General features: G+C 44.1%; 1 protein-coding gene across 3 annotated transcripts; it reads left to right on the forward strand.

The window, feature by feature from the left end:
- The first annotated feature begins 3,968 nt into the window (after nucleotides 1–3,968).
- Nucleotides 3,969–22,280, forward strand: Pdcd6 (programmed cell death 6). Of its 3 annotated transcripts, none has more exons than XM_008852484.3 (6): nucleotides 3,969–4,180; nucleotides 4,775–4,836; nucleotides 11,893–11,937; nucleotides 13,806–13,958; nucleotides 17,920–18,029; nucleotides 21,725–22,279. In XM_008852484.3, the coding sequence occupies exons 1-6, from the start codon at nucleotides 4,086–4,088 to the stop codon at nucleotides 21,821–21,823; spliced, it is 564 nt and encodes a 187-aa protein (XP_008850706.1). In that variant the 5' UTR covers nucleotides 3,969–4,085; the 3' UTR covers nucleotides 21,824–22,279. The 3 variants fall into 3 exon arrangements, with proteins under 3 accessions (XP_008850706.1, XP_008850705.1, XP_008850707.1); XM_008852483.2 differs by having other exon boundaries at nucleotides 4,007–4,180; nucleotides 13,806–13,964; nucleotides 21,725–22,280; XM_008852485.3 differs by having other exon boundaries at nucleotides 4,008–4,209; nucleotides 13,806–13,964.
- Nucleotides 22,281–24,997: the final 2,717 nt, after the last annotated feature.

Here is a 24,997-nt window from a genome sequence, read left to right on the forward strand (position 1 = left end):
CGGAGATGAGGAACTCCCGAGGATGAGGAGGAAAGTTTTGGATGATGATTATTATCTTCTAATTATGTATGTATATGTATATAGGGGGATTTTTATATTGACTTACAGGCTAGAGGCCGAATAGTCCAATAGTGACTGTGCCACACTGGAGAGAGAGGCTTAGAATCCAGTAGTTGCTCAGTCCACAAAGCTGGATGTCATGCAATGCCTGCAGAGATCAGAAGGTGGCATCAGATTCTAGAACCTGGAACTGGAGGTACAGGCAGTTGGCGCCATGCAGGTGCTGGGAATCAAACCCAGGTCCTCTGCAAGAGTAACCAGTGCGCTTAACCACTGAGCCATTTCTCTAGCCTCCAGCAAATGTAAATTTCTGTACTTAAATGAACCATGAACCAGAATGTTTCCTATTGGAAGTTTCTGGCAAATGCAGGCCTCAGAATTTCAAAATGAAGCATACATTGTAAGAAGTGACAAACCAGGTAAGAAAAAAAAGTTGAGTGCCAGGTGTGGTGGCACATATCTGTAATATCAGCATTCTAGAAGCTGAGGCAGGAGGATCTCAATTTCAAGCCAACCTGGGCCAAATAGTTTCCAGAGCAGCCTGGGCTACAGAATGAGACACTGCCTCAAAAAAACAAAACAAAAAACCTACCCAGAGAAGATGTGAATCATTTCTAATATGGATCAGATGAAAAAAGATGACATTCAGAATTGCATTGTGCAATGCGAAGCCATTTTAAATTTACATGATATTTAAAACTTCTCTGGTCACATTGGTCTAAGTGCTCTATAGCCTCATGTGTTAAGTAGCTACCACACTAGACCAAGCAGATCAGAACGAGTCCATCCTTGCTAATGCTGGCATGGACATTTATCCTCACACCAACCTGCACATATTTGGTAATGCTGACCAGTATTCACTAAGAAGCTGGAATTAAAAAGTGATGGGTGCTAGGTGTAGTGGCACACGCCTTTAATCCCAGCACTCGGGAGGCAGAGGCAGGTGGATCTCTGTGAGTTCAAGGCCAGCCTGGTCTACATAGTGAGTTCCAGGACAGCTGGGGCTACAGGAAGACCGTGTCTCAAAAAGACCAAGGCGGGGTGGGAGGGGGAGAGGAGAGCGTTTTCTACAGCTAAAGTAAATACTTGGAGTATCAACACTGACCTTTCATATGGAGTATGAACCAAAATAATGTTGGAGCCATGAGAGAAAGATCTGTCATTAAGGCAGGAAGATGTGTACTGGGTACATTTGCTGCCCCAGAGACTGTTGAAGGAAAAGTTATTGAAAAGGGACAGGTCCTTGGATGTGCAAACATCCAATGTTGTACTCAACCTGGGAAGGTAAGAAACAGAGCCAGTGTTGCTCTAGAGGAACACTGCTAAGTTAGACATTTATAAGAACATACATGTATCTCTGTATACTCATGTCTTCAGGCAAATGATAGGATGAACATAGGATTCAGTCACCCATCTCACAAATGTTCATTGAGGGCCTTTATGTGCCAAAGCCAAGCTGAACAAGTAGGTTCATTGTAGAAAGCATCGGGTACCCTAGCTCCCAGTGTTTAGAAAACTTGTAAAGGATAACATTTTCAAATTGGCTCAAAGAAATTAGGCCAGAGGAAAAGATTGGCCCAATATGTGGATACATGATATGATTAAAGTAGGGAGGACAGTGTTATTTGTTTCTCAACTTCTGGAAAGCTTAGACAGACCTGGTTAGGAAGAAACTGTACCTGAGATAGGGTAAGGAGATAGATGGTGGTGCCTGGGAGACAGCTGCCTCTGGCTATTGCAGAAGGTGGTCTCCTTGGAATTGGACCTTTGTAGCATGGCAACAGGGCTCAAATAATATTCCTATGCACCGGAACCATCCCACTTTTGAATTTAAGGACTATGGAGAAGGCTTATGGGAGTCAAGGACTCTCCAAGCAGAACAGTCTAGAAGCTGATAGGAATCAACGTCCAGGCTGAGGTGACTGAAACTGAATGTGATGCACCCTCTGGAATCATTTCTGCATTTATATGGAGAGATGTAATTTTTTTCCTTTCAACCCTTAGCTTCATGCTGGCTAATCCCTTCAGAGTCAGCTCCGCTGCTACTAAGATAGATATGCAAGAAAAAAACAAGAGCTGAGTTTATCTTCTGAATCTGTGTGTTTGGTTTTCAGCAATCATCAATCTCTGAGCCATGATTTTCTTAAGTAGACTGTGGTGCACAGTGACAATTAGCATTTGATAGGATGAATTCTATCTGCTGCTGCTTGTCTTCCTCCTTCCAGTTTTTTGTTTCTTTGTTGAAACAAAGTCTTGTGTAGCCCAGGCTAGCCTAAACCTCCATAAGTAGTCAACTAGTAGGGCCTTGAGCTGCTGATCTCCTGCCTTCACTTCTCAAATGCTGGGATTACAAGTATGCACCATTACTTCCATCCTGGATTCTAGCTTCTTGTAGACACTGATAAACAATGAATGCATTTTCCTCTTCTACAACTGAGCAGAAAGTAGGGTTAGAATGCAGAGTATGTCTGTGTGCCATGGATGATGGTGGCCATGGCATTCCAAGTTGGAGACTGTCAGCAAGTGGCTAGTAGAGAACCCCAGATGCTGTTGGGAGGGGTCTGAGGTATGCTGCAGTGGCTGCTTCCAGCTGAAGTTTCTCTATACTGGAAAACTTCCATCAGGTAACAAAATTATGGTTAATATTTGCATATTTCTGAAGAAGAGGAGTCAGAGATGGGACAGAATAAAGATGGATTTCATAATCTGTAAATCAAAGATCTCTGAGAGATTCTAGAAAGATTATTCAACAAGTGAGCTGAATAGCTTATGACAAAAGTTTTACAAATGAATTTACTAAATCATAGAAGAAAATCTACTCTGTTAAAGAATTTTGTAGATTAATACTTGAGGCAAATGCCGAAGTCATGAGATAACACTTTCTCTGAAGAATTTGGGGGTGGGGGGGCTTTTAAGTAGATATCTCAAGGACAAGAGGAAGAAAAATGGGACAGAGAACAATATAGTTGGGAGTTGATCAGATCTATAATTGTGCTGAATAATGAATGGTTGTCCACAGGGAAGTCTCGGGTAACAAATGATAGAAGGGCATAGTCTTGGCTCTTGGTCTGTTCAGCCTTTGTGAGGTAAAAACTCACAAGTACAGCACACCAGTTCAGAGGATGAGAAATCAGTCTTCAATCAAGAATAGGAAAGCTGGGGTAATCCTGTGTCATAATTGGAATAACTAGCAGCTTGAACTGCACACAGCACACGGATCTAGGTGGAAGGGTGGCCTCATAGCATGTGAAAAATGACAGGAATCGGTAGTTGTCCCATCGGTGCATGTCCCAATTAGGGGGATTCCAAACTATATAAAAGCTACGCAAAGCATCGTGAAATCGGTGTCCAGAATGAAGGTCTTGACTGTAATGATGGGGAGTTAACACTAGAAGTGTGTCTAAGCACAGAGGTCCAGGAAAGGGGTGGCGAGGTCACAGATCAATGAGGAATGGAAGGGCTCACCTCAAGACCAAGGACCAGTGGGGCCATTTACAAGTAAGTCACTTGTACAAATCCAGGGAGACTCAGGTTCAACCAGTGTAAGGAAGTGGGAAGGCGGGAAGCTGGGATACTGATGGAAGGACAAACTCCAGAGTACCGAGGGTGTCACGCCGCTCCCCGCCGAGAACGTTACGCTGTTGGCATCCATTACATTTGCAATACTTTTCAGACAGAATGGGAGGTCACCAACCTAAGTGAAACTTCCAGCACTTCCTATCCCGGGTCGGGCCATTCTACGAGCTCAGGTCTGCTCTTTCCCGGCGTCTCCAGGCCGCTCGGGGCCAGACCTGCACCAGGGCAGGGCCAGGGGGATGGAAGGGCTTAAGGACTCAGCCAGCAGAGCCCGCGGGCCCAGAGGCAAGGCGTCCCAGGCGTTGCGTGGCAACTGGCCGCGCCTGCGGAGTGACTCAGAGGCACGCGCTTCCGGTGTTCCCAGGAAGTCAAGCGGCTTCAGGTCCCGCCCCAGTCGGAGGCGGAAGTGGAGCCGCAGGAGCTGAATCGCGTCCGCTGTGCCTCTCCCCATGGCCGCCTACTCCTATCGCCCGGGCCCCGGCGCCGGCCCTGCTGCGGGCGCCGCGCTGCCGGACCAGAGCTTCCTGTGGAACGTCTTCCAGCGGTGAGGCCCGCGGCCCGCCCTCCAGCCCTGTACGCCCTTCCCCGGCCTCCCTCGAAGTCTCCCCCGGGGTCCCCTCCATCCATGGCTTCCTCTTCTGCAGTAGGGCCAAGGCTCAGGGTGGTGCTAATGGTCCTGGTGATCCTGGTGTTCCTTGTGCTCCGGGCTAAGGCCGCGGTGCAGCCGCCCTGCACGGTCTGGGGTGCTTACGTTAGGAACACTATAGATCTTGTGCAAGGAAAACAGCAGTAGAAGGGCTGGCGACTACCTGGTTGTCCTTCTGAGTGCCTGACTCGTTTCAGTGACTCACGGCCAAAGAATGACATAATTGTCCTAGAAAATCTTTTTCCTGTTTGCAGAGAATCTAAACTGGTATAGGTGTAAATCTAGACAGACTGGAGGAACCCAGGAAAAGCTTGAGATTAGGAAATAAAGAAAAGATGATTCAGCCCCTTGGAACAACTTCGGTTGTTTCTCTGGCTGAGCTAAGTGAAAGGTTAACATTACAGACCTAGTGTAGGTTGATGGAAGTGGTGCTTGTTTTGCTTTTCCTTTACTTTTCATCACCAACTTACCTGGTCTTTTTGATTTTTGTAGCGTTGATAAAGACAGAAGTGGAGTAATTTCAGACAATGAGCTTCAGCAGGCACTATCCAATGGTGAGTTGAAGCCTGATCCTCTGCAATATGTAATCACTTTCCTGGAACTTATTTCCGAGTTAAGTGATCCTTAAGAGAAAACTGCTGTTACCAGTACCTGGTGGAGGTGTTTCTGAGTTACTATTTTCCTAGTTATTACCTCACCAGACTTCAGAACAAATGTGTGTGAGCCTCAGGAAGTGCTTCCTGAGAAATGGAAGCTGAAGTTTAGGCCTCAGAGGTGAAGAAAGGAGGTTAGTTTTGTGCAGTAGAGAGTGCTTAGGTATCTTGTAGGTCCTTGACTTAACTTGGGTAAATGAATCTTAGTGACTCTATCAAGGGCACCGAATGATTGTCAGGTAACACGTAGAAGTAATTGTTTCAAGATGGTCCATGAAGTACTTCTGTGGGAATGTGTTTGCTCTAAGAACTGCTAAAACGCTAGGGCCAAATCAGGAAATAGAGATATTAGAGGCAGCAGGATCATGGGGATGTGCGAGTAACACTAGGTATCACAGCAGGAGTGAGAGGATTGTGGCTCTTGTATCCAGGTGGGGGTTTTTTGTGTGTGTGTTGGTTTGTTTGTTTGTTTTTCTTTTTATGAGACAGTTCCTCATTGGATCGTGTGGGCAGTGTCTGGGGGGCATTTTCTTGATTGCCAAATGATGTGGAGGCCCAGCCCATTGTGGTCCTATGTTGTATAAGAAAGCAGGCTAAGGACTTAGAGAGATGACTCAGTGGTAAAGAGCACTGGCTGCTCTTGCAGAGGACCTGGGTTTGATTCCCAGCACCCACCTGGCAGCTAACAACCATCCATAACTCCAGTTCCAGGGGAATTCGATGCTCTCTTCTGACCTCCACTGGCAATGTATGACAAGTACACTTACATACATGCAGGCAATATACTCATACACACAAAATAAAAATAATAATATATTAAAAAATAATAAAAAAGAAGCAGGCTGAGCACAGGCCAGGGGAGCGAGCCAGTAAGCAACATTCTTTCAAGGTCTGTGCTTCAGTTCCTGCCCTGAGCTCCTGTGTCCCTCAGTGATGAACCATGACCTGTGAGATATAAAATAAACCCATTCCTCAAGTCGGATTTGGCCAATATTTTTATCATAACAATAAAAAGTAACCAGGGCACAGGCTCATTTATATGAGGCTGGCCTTGAACTACAATGTAGCCAAGGATGACCTTGACCTTCTGGCCCTCTTGCCTCTGCCTCTTGAATGCTGGGATTATAGGCATGTGCCACCATACCCATTTTATGCTGTCCTGAGGACAGAACCCAGGGTTACCTGCACAGTAGATAAACACCCTACCAACTGAGTACATCCACGGCCCTCAAGTTATTTTTCTTAGTAAATGTTATTTGTAATTCTTCAGGTATAACTGTCATTTCTGATTATTATATTTAGAGCTTGCTTTCCCCCAGATTTGCTATGTAAGCTTGGAAAAGAGCTAGTTTTAAGCTGTGAGGGAAATGTTGAAAAGCTCATCCTTATTAGTGGGAAACATTTTCATGTAGTTGATTGTCCAGAGGGAGTAACTGGGCTGCTGGATAGTGCTTCACAGCTTTGGAGCTACAGTCACAGGAGAAGCCCTAGCCATCTCTGCTGTCTACTTGTGTTAGGTCTTCATGGTTCGTTTCTAAGAATTTGTATTTTCAGAGTAACCTTTGTCTTGGAACAGTGATAGGACCACTTAATCTGTGGGGACTACAGATGCTGGGAGCCATTCCATTCTTTTTAATTGTTTTCAGGAAGTTAAGAGATTCCTTACCTCTGCCCTGACAATTGTGTCTTCTTGATTATTTACCTCTGTGATTTATATCTCTAGTGCTTGTCATGCTCAGAGAAAGAACATGCCAGAGTTCCAAAAAAGACCTCAAGAACTTGGTAAATTCTGCCCTAAAGGTTCCAAAGGAGAATAATGCTTTCTTCATATGTGTTTTAAATGTGTAATGAGTGATAGGGCCACACTGAACCTCATCACCTTCAAAGTAGAGCATTTCTGATATTTTCCAATAAAGGGTATCTCTTTTTGTCTGTTTGTTTGGATGTTAGAGAGTAGTAAATGGGCTACATTGGGGACCTAAAACTGCCTAGATTCAAATCTCTGTTTATTGGTGTGACCTCCAGCAAGCACTAGACCTACTAGCTCTTAGTATCCTCACAGCTCTGAGAGGGTAAATCAAGGAAATACAGGCAAAATGCTTGTCATTGCTCAGAGATTGTTGGCTTCAGCCATCAGTAGTAGTGATACTACCACTATTGTCTCGGGAGCCAGCTTAAATCTTGGTGGTTTTTTATCACCTAATGGTATAATGATGGGTCCCATTTCCTGAGCACCTACAGTGACCCTTAACAAACTTTATCCTACTGTGGGATTAGAGGAGGAGACAACATCTCCTGTTCTGACCTGTGTGTTTAGGCGCCTGCATTTTCACTAGAAGATGTCTTTCATACTTAACCCTCAACAAGTGTCAGTCAAAACACAGCCTTGATCTCAACTACTACTAAATCTATACTGTGAGTGCTTGAGAAAGAGAAGTTTTAACAGTTCCCTCAAGGTCATTAAGTCCCCTTCCTCCCCGCATTTATGTCAGAATTTTAAATTAGTACCCAAGCTAAATGGGAAACCCTTGGCTCATGTTGGGATTTGAGACTTGGCCTCACGTGTGCAGGACCTCGACACTGTCCCAGGGGCACATCCCTCTGTGTCTGCAGCCACTGTGGTGACTGTTCATTTTTGTTTGTATCTTGGCAAATCCTGAGTCCGCTAACTGACTCCTCTTCATATTAGCTGCTAAAACACTTAGAAAAGTCAAGTTTATGGTTTACTGGTAACATAACTTTCTCTTCTTCTGTCTTATTCTCATATTTTTTTCATCTCCCAACTAACATAGTTAAATCTTATCTCATTTTCTATACTTTGAATATCTGGAATAGACAGATTATCAATGAGCACAAATTCTAGTCCTCTCACAGCCTCTCAGAGCAGGTGGTAGTGACACCAGTGCTTTTCCCGGCATCTGAGGTGCTGTCACTTCCCTCTGAGGCCTTTATGCTTCTCTACCTTGTTTGTACCAGACATGAACCACTAAATGCCTAAGTCAAACACTTTGCTCTGCAAGGTGCCTATTTTTCTGCCCACATACCCTAGGCTACCCTGCCACTCTACTGGAATGCACTTCATACATCATGGGTATGGCTGCTTCTGCCTCTGAGGGAGCATTCTCCTTTTTCCTGATGCCCCTTGTCAAAATTAGCTTCCCTACTACTGTAACACCATGACATAGTGGCAAGTTTATACCCAGTAGAAATTCATTTGGTTCTGAGATTTGGAATCTGGGAGCCATGAATATGGCAAGGTATTGTGCTTTAACCAACCCATTCTTGGAAGTAAGGGCTGTCCTTTTCCCAAACTGGAGTTCTTATGACTTAACCACTCCTTGAAGGACCTACCTCTTGATATTGTTAACAGTGGTAAATAAATGTCACCTTGAGTTTCAGAGGCAATAATTTTCAAACCTCAGCACACTCTGGCTAAGGCTGCTAGATTATAAACTTCATGAGGGGTTTGGCACATTTGTCATCAGATGGATGCATGCCAGTTCTCTCTAACCCACTCTGAATTTCTGTTAACATAGTTGAAACTATTTTGACTTTTAGGATTGATTTTCTTTTTTTGGTCTTTTTTTTTGAGACAGGGTCTCCCAGTAGCCCCAGCTGGCCTGGAACTCACTATGTAGACCAGGCTGGCCTTGAACTCACAGAGATCCACCTGCCTCTGCCTCCCGAGTGCTGGGATTAAAGGCGTGCGCCGCCATGCCTGGCTAGGATTGATTTTCTTAGGATTAGTCTAATGCGTTGATTTTGGAACCATGTTAAACTATTTCAGAAAATTTAACATGTTACTGGTAGGGCTGGGTGTGGTGACACGTCTTTAATCCCAGCACTTGGGAGGCAGAGGCAGGCAAATCTCTGTGAGTTTGAGGCCAGCCTGGTCTACATAGTGAGTTCCAGGTCATCTGGGGCTACAGGGAGACCCTGTCTCCAGAAGAAAAAAAGAAAAAAATCAAGATAATTTTGGGGGGCTGGAGAGATGGCTCAGTGGTTAAGAGCACTGACTGCCCTTGCAGAGGATCCTGGTTTGATGACCAGCACCCACATGGCAGCTAACAACTGTCCATGACTCCAGTCCCAGGGGAATCCCTCTTCTGACCTCCATGGGCATTACATGACACAGGTACACTTAAACACATTCAGGCACTACACTCATACACATAAAAATATGTTACTAGTAGGAAATGTGAAGTTAAAAAATAGCATGGTGTGCCGGATAGCTTTAGTGTCAACATGACACATTTAGGTTGAGAGAGCCTCAATTGGGGAATTACCTCCATTGAACTGGTCTGTGGCCATGTCTGTGAGGCATCTTCCTGATTGTTGTGTGATGTGGGAGGGCCCAGCGCGCTGTGGGTGGTGCCATCCTTGGGCAGGTGGGCCTGTGTTGAATAAGAAAGCAGGCTGAGCAGGGGCCAGGGAACCTTGCCAGTAAGTGTTCCTCCATGGCCTGTGCTCCAGCTCCTACCTCCAGGTTCCTGCCCTGAGTTCCTACCTGGGGCTCCCTGATGATCTGTGACCCAGGAGATATAAGATAAAATAAACCCTTTCCTCCCCAAGTTGGTATTGGTCAGAGTGTTTTGTCACAGCAATGGGAAAACAAAATAGGACATATGGTTTCTTACTTCAGTATATATTTTGAGTCTCTGAGAGTCTCTGTTGCTGTGTATTTGACACCATGCTGAGAGTGTTTATGGATACACTGGGTCTCTGTGAAACTTGTTTACATAGGAGAGGTGATGTCAGTGGACAGAAGGAGCACAGAACAGGATTTGTTTTCTCATACCTGTGACTACAGTACCTGATAGAAACAGCTACGAGAGGGAAGATTTATTTTGGCCCACAATTTGTATCCACTCCATCCTGGCAGGGAGGGCATGGTGGGACAGAATGGTTCACTTCATGGCAGCCAGGAAGCAGAGAAAGGGGAATGCTGGTGGTGATCTGTTCCTCTAGCTTCTCCTTTTCCCATTTATTCTGTCTGGGTCCAGCCCATGGGATGGTGCCATGGCCACCTACATTCAGGACGGGTCTTTCTATTGGGTTAACCCGTGGAAGTGCTCTCTCAGACACAGGTTCTAAATCCAGTCAAGTTGACAATGGAGATCAAACATGACAGGATTTATCTTATATTTATGAAATAACTTGTCACAAACTTTCTTTTGGATATTTTGGGATTTTTTCCCTCAAATCTTCCTCCCTCTCTCTCTCTCTCTCTCTCTCTCTCTCTCTCTCTCTCTCATTGGTCAGTCTTTTTTGAAACAGGATCTCATATAGCCTAGATTGCTTTTAAACTTATGTGGGTAAGGATACCTTTGTACCCCTGATCTTCCTGCCTCCACCTCCCAAGTGCTAGAATTATAGGCATATGACACCATACCCACCTCTTTTTAGTGTTTTCGAGGTGGATTTGCCTTACCACATCACTGTTGATTTGAGGTACGTGTGTTTAGTTGTACTTTGAAAAAAGTCCTATTTTTTTTTAATTTTTATTTTCTTTTGAAGGTATTTCTATCAAATAGAGTTCTAGTTTATATTCAAAGAGCTAAGGGAAATCGGACTTTTGTATAAGCAAGACAATTCTCTGTAGAATCATTATCCAGTCACCAACTATCTTTTCCCTATCACTCGCCTGCTTACATGGGTTACAATATTTGTTGTCCTGTGTTGGAGCAGAGGGAGTTTGAGCTCTACCTGTGGCTTTGATACTTGGGTGAGAAGGGTTAACTTAGTAGACTGGGTTGCTCAGGGCCTCACATTCCCAAGAACAACCTGTTGGATGACTGGCCCTCATCCAGCTCCTAAAAACTGAGCCCCTAACATTTTTGTTTGTTTGTTTTTTGTTGTTTTGTTTTTGATCTTTTTGAGACAGGGTCTCTCTGTAGCCCCAGCTGGCCTGGAACTCACTATGTAGACAAGGCTGGCCTTGAACTCAAAGAGATCTGCCTGCTGGGCGCTTGTGTGTTTTTTGAGACAGAGTTTCACTGTAGTCCATGCTGGCCCAAATTCTCCATCCTCTTGCCTCTACCTCCTGAGTGTTGACATCATACTCATGCACCATCATGTATGACTCCCACTTTGCCTGGATAGTTTATAGGAAAAATGTGTCCTCTGGGCAGTTGGAGCTCAGTGGCTGACTACAGAAGAAGAGATAGACTTTCAGGCTCAGGATAGTTGTCCTCAGGATAGCTGGTGACATGTGCACACACTGCCGTAGTAGAGTATGTCTCCCCAACAGACTCTGGGAGCTCATGCCTAGTCTCCCACTCACTCATCCCCTGCTGTTTTGTTTATTATTTTTATTTTATGTGTGTGAGTGTATTGCCTGCATGTATGTGAGTGCACCCGTGTTGTGCAGTGCCATGGAGGCCAGAAGAGGGCTTCGGATTCCCCTGGAACTGGAGTTAAGGACAGTTTGTAGCTGCCATGTGGGTGCTGGGACTCGAGCCCGGGTCCTCTGCTAGAGTAGTCAGTGCTCTTAACTGCTGAGCCATCTCTCCAGCCCCTCCCTGCTGTTTTTACTGTGTCCCATTTGCATAAGGAGCTGTTAACATGAGTCTTGTCCTGGAGAATTGTCAGACTTGAAAATGGTCTTTTGAGACCTCATCATAGCCTTCTGTGTCCGCTTTCCATGGAAATTTGCCCAATTGAAGCTCCACAGAGAAACAGCCTCCAGTGATTATAAACAGTTTGAATGGTTGCACCAGGACATGGAGGACTCCTGCACTTGGCGGTACAGACCAGGTACTAACCAGAAGTGTTCAGGACTCATGGTTGAGGCAACCAGATCTCTTGGTGTCCTGGGGAACATATATCCTGCTTGGAACCTCTGCTCCTGAGCAGGCTACTGAGTCTCAAGCATCATGGCTCCATAGATTAGGTACTTAGAATTTCTTATGAAATGATTTTCTTTTGTCTAATTGCTCTCATGTTATTTGTTTTCAGGCACGTGGACCCCATTTAATCCAGTGACTGTTAGGTCAATCATTTGTAAGTATACATGCAGACAGGCTAAAAGGCTGTTTCTGTGGGTGCTACTACAGCCACAGTGAGATGATGTTGGGTAGGCCCTTGTGTTCCATCCTCCCTGCTTCTGTATTTTCTCCATTGCTTTCATTCATTCTTTAGTTTTAACTTATAGCTTAACCTGTCCTTTCAGTTTCTAACTCTGAAGGTCATGGATATATAAAATTTCCAAAGTACAGTTTTCTTCAAGCATTATTTATTATTTGATAGTATTGCTTTGTTTTGTTTTGCATGTTTTATACTACAAACACATAGATCTGACTCTCACATAGATCCTCTTGCCTCTGCCTCCTGAGTGCTGGGATTAAAGGCGTGAGCTGCCATGTCTGGCTGCAGCCACATATTCTTAGGAAAGATTTACTGTCCTTTTGATTTCTAGAAGCTTGCCTTTCTGGGAGGAAGATTTTTTTCTAGCCTGCCCACCCAGATTACTTTTAGTATGAAATCTTGCGTACAATCCCGTCCTCCACAAGGGATAAGGCATATGTCCAGCACTTTCTGCTTAATCTCTCTCCCCTACTATGTCCTTTTGAGGGTGCCCTGTATCTAGCGAACCCAGCAGCATACTGCTGGGTATGTTGGTATAAGTAATCTGCATTCTAGCCACCACATCAGATTGATGTAGGTAAAGAACTGACAAAGTATCTTATGGGTTACTGACAGAATCTTTACCACTAGGAAGATTCTGATATGGGACAACTGCCTAGAAGCTGCTTCTCTGCCTGGCCCCCCTGGAAATTCTTCTTAGCATTCACTTGTGAACAGCATGTCAACACCAAGCCTTTCATGTATTTAGTGTCTTAGAGTAGTGATACAAAAAATAACCTGTGGTTGCAGATATGATTCTACACTATGGAGGGAAACACTGTGGCACTACTACAGTTTGAAAAGACCATGAGTCACCATTCTTTTACAGACAGAGCTTTTATGTTTTTAGCCATTTATAATTATATGTAAGTGTAGTTACCAGTTCTTATGTATTTGAATCTAGACTTTAAACCAATTTTTAAAAATTTGTTTTTGATTTATTTATATTTTTGTGAATGAATGTTTTACATTGATACATATAAGTGCACCCTGTGTGTGCAGTGCCAGTGAGAACCAGAAGAGGGCATTGGATCCCCTGGAACTGGAGTTACAGATAGTTGTTAGCCACCATGTGGGTGCTGAGAACCAAGCCTGGATCCTCTGCAAGAGCAGCCAGTGCTCTTAGCTACTGAGCCATCGTCTCCAGCCCCTAAACTGATTTTTTTTTTTATGAAAAATTGAGTCTTAAAAAACAAAATTCAAATCTTACTAGACTGAGATATCTTCTAATTTAAAATAGGCTTCTCCTGGCCTAGAAGAACTGTTCTGAGCTTCCCTCTAGAGATCTGGTCCCTAGAAAGTAGAAGGATTTCCTCTAGCTTAGGACTAGGAGCCAGGAAAGTGGGAGCCTTGAACTCTGCACCCCATTTTCCTCCAGCGAAGAGCACCCTAGTGTTCCTGTTTTCTAGAACTTTCTGAAGTATAAAGTATTGTTTTAAGTTTTATCATTGGCTCTGCCCGCCTTCTGCACAGCTGTTAGTGTGCATTCCTGCTGTTATTACTTAGGGTTGGTGGTAGGTGACTGTGCCCCACACACCTCACCCTGGGCAGTGGTGACCAGGCTTTTAGGGATTTAACACTTGTTAAACAAGTCTTTGCTAACCAGCCTGTGAATAGCAGACTGGTTCCCTGGCTGTACCTGACGGACTGAGATCTGGTGTGAAACTGTGAGTACTATGCTATGGTTGTCTCTTGCTGTTGAACATGGAAACTTAATGTGTTCCTGGTGTTCCTCTACATCTCAGCTATGTTTGACCGGGAAAACAAGGCTGGTGTAAACTTCAGTGAGTTCACGGGTGTCTGGAAGTACATCACAGACTGGCAAAATGTCTTCCGCACCTACGACAGGGACAACTCGGGGATGATCGACAAGAACGAACTCAAGCAAGCTCTCTCAGGTTTTGGTAATTCACTTGTCTTGATTGTGTAGCGTATTTCATTTTGGAACATAGGAGTCCCTGAAACTTTGTTTTACTTTGTTCAGCTCATTGATTTTTAACCCAGTCCATGTTTATATTGTGCAGGTTCATATTTTGATATTTTTGTCATGAAGGTTTATATTTGACATGGAGTCTTTCATACAGTATTTCATCCAAAATGAGATAAGGGCTATGCAAATCGTTTACTTTTTGTAAGACAAGATAGTGCCATGAACAAAATTGAGAATGTGGCTTTTGAAACAATTTAAAGTAGACAATAAAAATAAAATGGTATGGGGTAGTTGGCAGTGTATGCTTCGTGATATGTCAAAATACATAGGAACAGTGATAAAATAACACTAAGAAGCCATTCTGTAAATGTAGTTTTTCAGTACATCCAAATTTTGCCCTTTGAGGGTTTAGAAAGTGTGTGTGCCCATTCTCAAGTGTGTTCAGCACATGAGTGCTCAGTGTGGGCACACCTGTGTCTTAGGCATGCAAAGTGTGCTGTGCTTCTCACAAATATTCATAGTACCTATCCAGAGCATATTCCAAGCTGGTCTTGAGTCTGAGAGGAAATTGGGACTTTTATTTACACACATTTCACTGAAATGTTTAGGCTAATCCATGTCTTGTCAAAGTTTCTCTAAGATGTTTTATTTTTTTAAAAGCTAAGTAAATATAATAAATGTCTTCTAGGAAAAGTGGGGAGAAAAGTTAGTCTAATGTATTAAGAATCTCTTGAGGTTTGCTTTCCAAATATGTTACTTCCTGTGGCTGCTAACGTGACTTCTATAATTCTGTCATTTCTCCTTCCACCAAGGCCAATGACCATCTCTTTTTTTTCCTTCTCTCTCTTCTCACTTTGTCCTTAGGGCCAGTTAGAAGCGCAAGTGTCCTCTGTATCCTAATCAATATATTTCAGACGCTTCCATGAAGAAGCAGCGGGCCATCTTGGGCAGTGCCAGCATCCCCCTCAGTTTCTAAGCATTTCTTGGCACCATAGTGCTCTGTGCAACACTCCATGGTGGTCCTGCCACATTTGTTTGTTTTTCCTCTTATTTGTCCTGATATAGGGCATCTCTCCTAATTATCCAGGAAAAGAAATGTCTTTGTTTGCATATTAATTTGGAATATTTCTGGTGGCAACTGTTAGGAAGTTGTCTTTAAAAGCAGAAGTTCCTTTTCTGACTCTTGAAAATGATGTGTTATAAATGGGTAAACAGGAGCTTAGTAGAAAATAGGGAATCCATGGTGTTCCAGGCCAGTCCAAGTCTCTCAAAGGGTAGATGGTGGGTCTCATGATTCTTCTTTTCACTTAAGCCATTGTAACTAACATCTGTGGCCAGCTACAGAGGTCTGGATGGGCATGCATACATCCCTCTCAGGTATGCCTTGGGTTGCTTGTTGGGTTTACCTGTAGTAAATCTATCCCCCTCTGGTGATAGCACAATAGTTTCTCGCCCAAAACCCTGTTCTCTGTAAGCATCTCTTCTTCCATCTAGCCTCTGGCAACTTCGGTAGTTTAGTTTTTTTCTATAATGAAAATATGTGAAAATACAATGAACCTCCATTTATCTACCACTTAATATTAACCTTGTTCCATTTTTTGCTGAATCTGTTTGTCCCTTTTATGGTAGAAGCTTCTTGGGCAAATCTGAAGCCTGTGCCATATCCCTGGGTTCCTCATTCTGCAAGTAGAAAGAGTGGGCACTTGCTCACTTCACAATATTGATGGTGTTTTAATGATGTTTTGCCTGAATTAGGGGGCAGGCAAAGCCCATGTACAGCCTTTCTCATGCCATTTGCTGGTTAGGGAACACAAATTGGTGCTATGCAGATCATTCCTCTGTCTACTGATTTCAGTCAAGCTGTGACTGCAGTGGGACCCTGGAGCGGGGACACAGGACTGTGTTGCTTTTGGTGATGGAACTGCTTGTTGTCTGGGGGCTCACTCCCTGATGCTGACCAATCTCACCATAGGTCATGTGGCCTGGATCAGAGGTGTCAGTGAAATGATTGTTCTGGTGGTGTCATCCCTCCTATTGGGCTACAGAAGAGCCCTCCTGTGAGGGGGGTTCCACCTATTCCGTCCTTTCTGAGATGATCAAGACTGACCCTAGGGGCACTCCCCTGGTTGAGAGTTGTGGCCTTGCTACTGCACAAGGGTAGAAGCTTCCAGGTGACTTTATTTGGTTAGGTATGCAGCATGGGTGGGTTACAGTAGAATTTCCAAAGTCAGGAATTCTTCTGGTTGAGAGAGGAGAAGGATTATGAAGAATTCCCCAGGCATGTTGGGGTGCAGCTTGGCAGTTAGCAGATGGCTTAAGTAGCTCCCTGGCCAGTCTTGATGATGGCACAGGGCTGAGCACAGGCAGCACTTTGGTGCTAAATCAGTGCTATTCTTGTGTGCTCTTGTATTGAAGGAGCTTCTCAGAGTCCAGTTTGCTGCTGGGTTTTGGCCTCTAGGAAGCCAAACCTTTTGTGGTTGCTTGTTCTAGTTCACTTTGCTAGTTGTCTTTGTCTTTGCTTTGCCTAGAACAATACCAATGATCAGAGAAATTGCAAGTTAATTACAGCACCAGTGGAATTGCATCCATTTTTTTCATAAACAGGAAATAATTATTCTTTGTTCTTACTTCATCTGTCCTTCTTCTATCCTGGTAGGAAACCAGCAGTGTTTGCCTTGCCCTGTTCATACCTGGACAAGTAGTAGTACCCTGTGACCATTTGTCCTAACCTCTGTCCTTAGAGGATCAGGGCTCAACCAAGGCCACTGCCTCACCCAGACACATGCTAAGTATAAGAAAGTGAGGCATGGCAGCTGCTCCCCACTTGCTGCCTCTTTCTGACTTAAATTGGGAATCCTGATTTCTGCTTCATCTACAAGGAAGGGGCTTCTGTAGCTGCTCTGATGTCATTCATTTGTTTAGGGCTTCTGAAAGTCCCATCCCTCACTGACAGCTCTGGAAGGTGCTATGAACATGTTTTCGTGTCTACACATTTATCAGTATAATGATTAAGTTTCATAATTAACTCTGAGATTCACTTAGACCATAGATGTACATGTCCTTGCAAAGCTTCCACAGGACTGAAAACCAGTAAAAATACTTTGGCATCTGGATCTTGGCTCCTGAATCAATAAAGATACCCTGATCATACAGGTAGTGGATGACAAGGGAAAGAAGTAGGTGAGGTGTGTCTTCCTTAAACATGGCCTCTAGGATGTTTGCATATCTGTTGTCCACACATCTTCAGAACTGTCATCCCCTGCTTAAGACCTTTTCAAACACGCTCAGTAAATTGGAAATGGAGTCCTAACATCTGATGACCTATTAGTTATTCTGAACTTTATGAGGCTGATTAGCTGTACTCCCAAAACCCTGACATCAGATGAACTGATTGGTGTGGGACCCCCAGCAGCTAACCTCTTTCCTTATGTTGACACACATGTAACTGGACCTTTCTACGATATTTTAGCTTTCATTGCATTCTCAGATAGTGACTAAGGCAACAAGACATTCAGAATGTTCACATCTAGATTAGTTAACATAGTGAAGTGACCCTACGGGGTTCAAGAATGCCAAGCCTGTCTACCCTGTGGGTCTTGTCTTTGGGCACAAGTGGAGCGGGTCCAGTTAGCTAACGTATGTCAGTGAGCTCAAAGGTAGCAAGATAGCAGTATCTTCCATGTTACTGCTCAGACTTGGAGAGTGGCACTGGTATTTAAGATTATATAGAGGTTGTAGAAACACATTTATTCAAGCAGCTGCTTACTTTTCAGAGCACTTTTCAACAAATTTGCATTTTTTCCCCTCTTAGTCCTACCTAGCCACTGTTTGATCTTAGGCCTTTGGGATCTTAGGAGGGAAATGTTAGGTAGTGATGCATACCTTATGCCTCTCCAGGCCTGTTTTGACTCTGATCTTTCTTCTCCAAGGCTACCGGCTCTCTGATCAGTTCCACGACATCCTCATCCGCAAATTTGACAGGCAAGGACGAGGGCAGATCGCATTTGATGACTTCATCCAGGGCTGTATCGTCTTGCAGGTGATGGAGCAGTTTCATGAGGGTTTGCTTTAGCCTACAGAGGTGGGAGTGGAGGGAGGGGGCAGAAAGGGAGTAACCATCAGCCATCAGAGTAGGTACTTGATGTTCCATTTAATTAGTTTTGGGAGTTTATAAAGCTTTTCTTCTACCTTTGGAACAATAGTCATGTTCCTCATACTAATGTATCAGTTGGTGTCTGTAAGACTATAGTCATCTAGAAAATGCCTGTTGGCTGCTGATGACATAGTTGTTATGATGTCATAGCATAAGACATTGTATTTTTATGGTAAAGCTGATATGGTGAACCTTGTTGCCAGTCATGAAAGTGCAACAATATGTTTATGTACAGTATGTAATCCTTGATAATGATAATAATTGACTTACAGAATTGCAATATTCTACTTTTTATTTTTGGAGACAAGGTCTCTATAGCCCAGGCTATTTCATTTTGGGGTTTGGGGGAGGGAGGAAGGACAGGGTCTCATATATCCCAGGCTTATATCCTTGAATTCATGGGCCTTGTACGTAGCCCATGATAATTTTGAACGCCCAGCCCTTTCCTCATCCTCCTGAGTGGTAGAATTGCAACTCTGTACCATATGCTATACTTTTTATCACTATAATCTACATCTTTTACTTACTAAAAAAATACTGGCAAGAACATGAAATTTATACCAGAAGAGCCTCCTATATCTCATCTTTTCTGTTACCCTTGATTGTCCTGAGCAGCCATGCCAAGTGTTTAATAACCTATGCTATCTAAGCATGATAAGCAGACTCTGGGGTGTTCAAACAGCCTTTCATTTCTTAGTACATCCCTGTTAGTCATGTAGGCCCTGCTGTTGCTCCTAGATAGAGGTCCAAGTTCTATAGGGTTAAGCTTTGGAAATGTGGTAGGCTGATAAACCCTTAGGTATCTTAAAATTTTTGCTATAGAAAATTTCAAAAGCAGCAACAGAGCTAGCATTACAATGGCCAGGTACACAACTATTAACTCAGGGTAGATGGGTGACACTTCCATGCCTGGTCCCTTTGTCTGAAGCAGATTCAGTTCATGAAAAGCAAGTATCTTCTCCATAAATACTTCAGTAGAACCTATTCCAAAAGGTAGGTCCTTAAAGTTTGAGTTTGGGCTGAGACAGAATCTGCTGTTGCAGAACCATTGAGAGATGTAGACAACATTAGATCTTGAGATGTAATAAAGAATTTTGGAAAATATTCTCAGAGTTTTGTTCTAGTTAGATGACAGATCAGTAAAAGTATATCTCCTCTGACTTGGCCTGATAAGTGCAACCATGCTCCATGGTTTCTTTACAAATGAATCTGGCCTGGCATGGTAGTGTATATGTATAATCCTAGCACTGAGGAGGCTGAAGCAGGAAGATCACAAGTTTTAGGAGAGCCTGGTTACATAACAGTAGCCTGTCTAATAAAAAAAGAGTCTGGCACATCAGGCCCTGAAATAGAGACTACCTCTGCCATCACTCTGAGTTCCTGTGAGGTTAAATAAACTTTTCAGTACTCTCTCAACACTTTAGGTAAAGAGATACAATATGAAATCTCATTATGGACTATGTCTGGGTTACTTTAGTTTTCATTTGTAAGTCAATTCTGGTCCATAATTTCTGCATATGTGAAAGTCTTTGGAATTCTTCAGCCTCTTGGGCAACCCAATCAAGTTACAAAAGACTCCTCCATCCTCCACAGGACCGTCCTATAGCCTGTGGGCATTATCTCCAAGAAACACTTTAACCTTTGGAGAATGAAAAATGCTATAAAGAGGTGGGATATCTAAAAGGAAAAAGAAGCTGCAGGGCCACAAGTGAAAATTTTCTCAGAATTGTTTTCTTTTTTAAAAAAAGAAAAAGCCTTCCTGAAAATTTTACAAAATAACACAAAATTTAAAGAAATCTTCGGAAAATATAAATAAAATATAAAGGAAGAGCAGTTCTCACCTCCTGAGTTTCATTTTGGGGGTTTGGGGAGTGGGTTGAAGGGCAGGGTCTCATATATCCCAGGGTCACTTTCAATTCCTCAGTATAAATGAGAATGGCCTTGGAACTCCTGACCCTTCTGCCTCCTCCTCTCAAGTGCTGAAATTACAGGCCTGTACCACCACACTCTGCAACCTGTTATCTTTTGAATTTTGTTTTATGATGCTTGGAATTGAACTCAGGGTCTTGCACATATTAGGCAAGTGCTGTACCTTTAAGTTATATCCCCAGCCCTACCCTTTGTTGGTGTCTCCCTCCCTCCCTCCCTCCCTCCTTTTGAGACCAGGACTCCCTGTAGCCCTAGTTGGCCTGTAACTCATTACGTAAACCAGACTGGCTTTGGTTTTAACTCCCAAGTGCTGGAGTTAAAAGTGTGTGCCTCCACACGCAGCCCCCACCATTGTTCTTTAAGCCAGAGGTAACTACTGATAATACTCTTCTGCAGTTACAGAGACCTGTTCTGAAGGATGTATCATTAGATGATTTTATTATTGTACAAACATGGAGTATGCTTACACATACCTGCATGGCACAGCTTGTTGCACACCTAGGCTATATCATATAGCTACTGTTAGCTTTCCCTTACTGTAAAAATATGTGACATCAATCAACTTAATTAGAGATAAGATTTCTTTAGGCTCATAGTTTTAGTTATGGTTTTAGTCAGAGTTGGCCTGTTGTTTGGGGGACTTGAGGCAAGGAGATAAGAAGGTGATTGGAATAACAATATCCCTTTTATGGGCACACCATCAATGGCTAACTTACGTTCACTAGACCCCACTTCCCTAAAGTACCATGTAGTAGGACAAACCCCTCAATACATGAGTCTTTTTGGCAGATACTCAAGATCTAATTTATAGTATCCTGCAGTCTATCACTGATCAAAATAGTTATGTGGCACATGACTGCAGTTTGTTTTATACTAGTAGTATTTTGTAGGAGATAAGAGGTATTAAGATAGACTCTTGCTATGTAATCCAGGCTGGCCTTGAGCAGTCCTGCCTCAGCCTCCTAAATGCTGAGATTACAGATTTGTGCCACCACACTCAGCTTCCAAACTAGCAGTTTTCATTATAAAACACTTGTGTCTAAAGTAGGAAGTGGAGCCATCCTGGTAGGTCTTGATGTGCTGGGGCTGTTGAGTTCTGTTAACACAGAGAATTCTCTTGTGCCTGTTTTTCTTGTCTTTAGAATTCATAAGAGCATGTTATAGTCTTCCCGAGTCTCTCCAAAATTGGCATGCACATACCCTGGTCTTCCTCCTCTGCTTCTGACCTAGTCTGGGTCCACAGTCTATTGCAAGGCAAGGAGCAGGCTGAGCCCTGCATGGTGTTTACATACTACATTCTGCTGGGCCTTCCCCCACTGGGCAGAAGTTCTGGGGCAGAAGTTCAAGTGCAGCCTATTATCTCCATCCTGAGTTATCTAGACCAGGTCCTTGGGGTGATTGTGAAGTGGGAAGAAGGGCCCAGTTAGTGTGTAGTTGGGCAAGGCCTGACTTGCCCTTTATTCCTCATTCTCAGGCTTTGTTGCCCATCGAGTAGCTCAAGGCTACCCCACATATGCTTCCCTATGTGAGTGCCATTGCAATTGTCCTAAGGAATAAGCAAATGTGTATGCTTCTGAGATTGGGCCCCCAAATGCCTTTATTTAAGCACACCATTCTGTCCAGCAAATTCTCAATGCCTATGCTTCTTCCAGAGGTTGACAGACATATTCAGACGCTATGACACGGATCAAGACGGCTGGATTCAGGTGTCTTACGAGCAGTATCTCTCCATGGTCTTCAGCATTGTATAACCAGCCCTTGTGAACAGCAAGCACAGCATGCAAAAAGACTGGAAATGCCAAATCCCTTACTGTGATGAAACAGGACACAGATGCAGTTAGATACTGTTCTTCATGTAGACTGTATAATTAATACTTGGGGACCTGGCTGTACATATGTGAATAAGCTGGTTAGTACTTTTGTAGTGGTAACCATAGCTCACTGTTGTAATACAAACCTTAGGATTGCTGACTAATTGTGCCATGAGGTAAAACCTAATAATGGTTCAGGATTCTGCTTGCAAACAATGTATCATGACCTTTCTAAATGTCTCTAATAGTATAGTTAAAATGCCTTTACTAGCTAATAAGATTTTAAAATAATACGAAATTTGCACAGAAAGCTTTTCATGTGCCTTACTTTTTTTAAAAAAGAGTTTATTGTATTCTTTGGAATATGCAACACAAGCAATAAAGTAATGATACAGACTAGTGGCCTACTTTGGGCTTTCACATCAAACAGGTGGAAAAAATGTATACATGTCCCTAAACTCACTGCTTCACGTGCACTCTTTCACCTGAAATTATATCCAGCAGACAAGCATAACAAATGGGCTAGGAAGGGAGATGTGTCTAACCTGTGGACACCAGAGGTATGAACTGTGTACAGGATCCCACGTCAACCGGGGCATAGGTTAGGTGGGGTACGGGATGAACGGATGGACAGCAACAGTTTCGTGCCCCCTCTTTGTCAGTTCTGCATAAAGGAAGTAGGCGGTATATTTTGTTTTAGAAGGGGAAAGGAAATGAAGACATTTGGGTGGGTGTCTGGGATGAGAATGGGCCTCTCCTGGCCAAAGATGTGGCCGAGGGTTTGTTTCCTGGGGATCACAGGGAGGAGGAGGTATGTTCAGTGGTGGCAGAGTTGTTACCTTTTGGGCTTTTACCTTGTAACCCTGCTGTGGGAGTTTATGGGTATGCCCTGGGGATTTCTGCTCATACCCCTGTTGGCTGCCACCAAAATTTACCTGTGACCCAAGCTAGCAGCCCAGTGACACCAGCCAACACACAATGGAGTCCATGACTCCAGTGCTAGGTGATGACTCTTGTAAATAGCCACCAGTTAACTGTTCCCTCCTGACCCCATCTGCAGTCCTCCTCCATCCTCAACCTGCAGGATCCCAAAGCTTGGCCTCCAGCTACTAACCTCTTTTTGTGTATGTGCACCAAACATGAGTATCACATACTTGAGCACCTTCACTGCATGCCTGAGTCCGTACACTGCACACCTGAGTACCTGTACCACATGTCTGAGTATCAACACCAACAACACACCCTAGGTCCTGCTCCACACTCTGTACATCTATAACCAGACACCGGAGAATGTACTCTACACACCTGAGTACCTGATCCTCCATAAGTGAGTGTACTATACACCCTCAGTACCCACCCTGCACTCCTGAGCATTTGCTTCACACATCTGAGCATCTGTACCAATACCTGAGACTGCACTGCACATTTGAGTGCCTGCTTTACATGTTGGGGTATCTGCAGAATGTGCACCAAACCTGCACTGCACACCTAAGTGTCTGTCACACCTGTATTACCTGCTCCACATATCTGAGTACCTGCTGTACATGCCTGGTTACCTTAACATGAGAATGGAATACTTCTGTCACACCTGTGTGAGCTTGTACCACACATCTGAGTATGTGTGCCACACCTAAGAATGGAGCACTTGTACCACAACCCTGAGTGAGGCACTTGTTAGGGTCCAGTGCTGTCATTGGGAAGGACTAGGTTTGAATTCTTGAGCTGAGCTGGGTTTAGTGTACCTGGACTGCTTCCAGGAATTCAAATGGCCTGGCGTCAGGGTTCCAGCCCAGGAAGGCAGAGGAGTGGACTGGAGGGTTGTTTGTAGAGAGATCTTTGCTATTCTTTCAAGGGCCAGAAAAGGGGGTGGCTGAGGGGTGTAGGAGGGTCAGTGGCAAGGCAGGTGCCCACCTTAAGGGAAGCAGGACCCCAAGCCTACAATGCACCAAGCTGCCTAGCACATACTCCAGCCCTTTAGCAGAGCAAGGAGGCCTGCTGTAGGAAAACTAGCCTGTTCTAGTTAAACACTGCTTACCTCTTGTACCCCATGGGTTTGCTCAGTTTAGCCACATGGGGGCAGTGCAGTCATGCCACAGACTGTTCTGCCTGTCTTTCTACCTTTGTAAAGTTAAAAACCTCTTTCTGTCATAGACAGCCTGATCTCTCTTGGTACTGTCCTCCATTTTCTTGAGAAGAGTCAGATGAAATTTTGCCTCCAGACTAGAGAAATGACTCAGTAGGTAAATTGCTTGGCATGCAAGCAGGAGGCCAAAATTTGTATCCCCAGAATCCACATAAAAAGGTAGATCTGGTGCATGTCTCCCATTCTGGGAGGTGGGAACAGGAGGATCCCAGAGATTCGCTGGTCAACCAGTCTAGCCAGTCAGTGAGCTCCAAATTCAGTGAGAGATCCTGTCTCAAGAAATAAGGGTGATAGAGGAGGATACCTGATGTCATATCCGCTCCGTATGTGTACACATGGGCATGCATATCCCCACATTCATTCGTGTGTGCACACTACACAAAGTACCCCTAGAGTCTCTCAACCAGCTGGGCACTCACCTGCCCCTATGCATGCGAGCAGGTACAGTGGCAAGTGAGTGGGTTCAGGGTTAGAGAAAACAAGGTCTAGGGAATTATCATCTGATGGGGTTGTGAGGGTGTCCCCCAGGAAGGATGGGGGTTCTAGGCAAATAGGTATGGGATCTGCTCTGCCTCCTATGGGCTCAGTCTCCAGGATGCTTTTGCCCTAGTTCTTTTTGTGCCTCCACATCCTCTGACACCCCAAGTAACCCAGGCCAAGGGGCTCCTTGTCACCCCAAAAGGTGGAGAGCAGGAGTGGGACTTCCTATTAAGTTTTTCCTGGGAAAAATACGCAGCAGAAAAATAAAGTGAGAAAACATGAAAATGTTCTGTGATTCAGACAACGGCAAGGCAGGTTAGGCCACTGGGAACCAGGCTCAGCACCTGAGGGAAAAGTTCTCCGAAGGTGTTGAGATGGGGCTAAGACAAGGCCTGGCGCATGGAAATTTCACTAAGAGGCACTTGCAGAGCTCTGAGATGTGGGAAGATGAAGACTGACTCAAGAAAAATAAGCAAATGAGTCACTGCTCA

This window comes from Nannospalax galili, unplaced genomic scaffold, assembly GCF_000622305.1.
Source record: "Nannospalax galili isolate Female #2095 unplaced genomic scaffold, S.galili_v1.0 scaffold1146, whole genome shotgun sequence".
NCBI lineage: Eukaryota > Metazoa > Chordata > Mammalia > Rodentia > Spalacidae > Nannospalax > Nannospalax galili.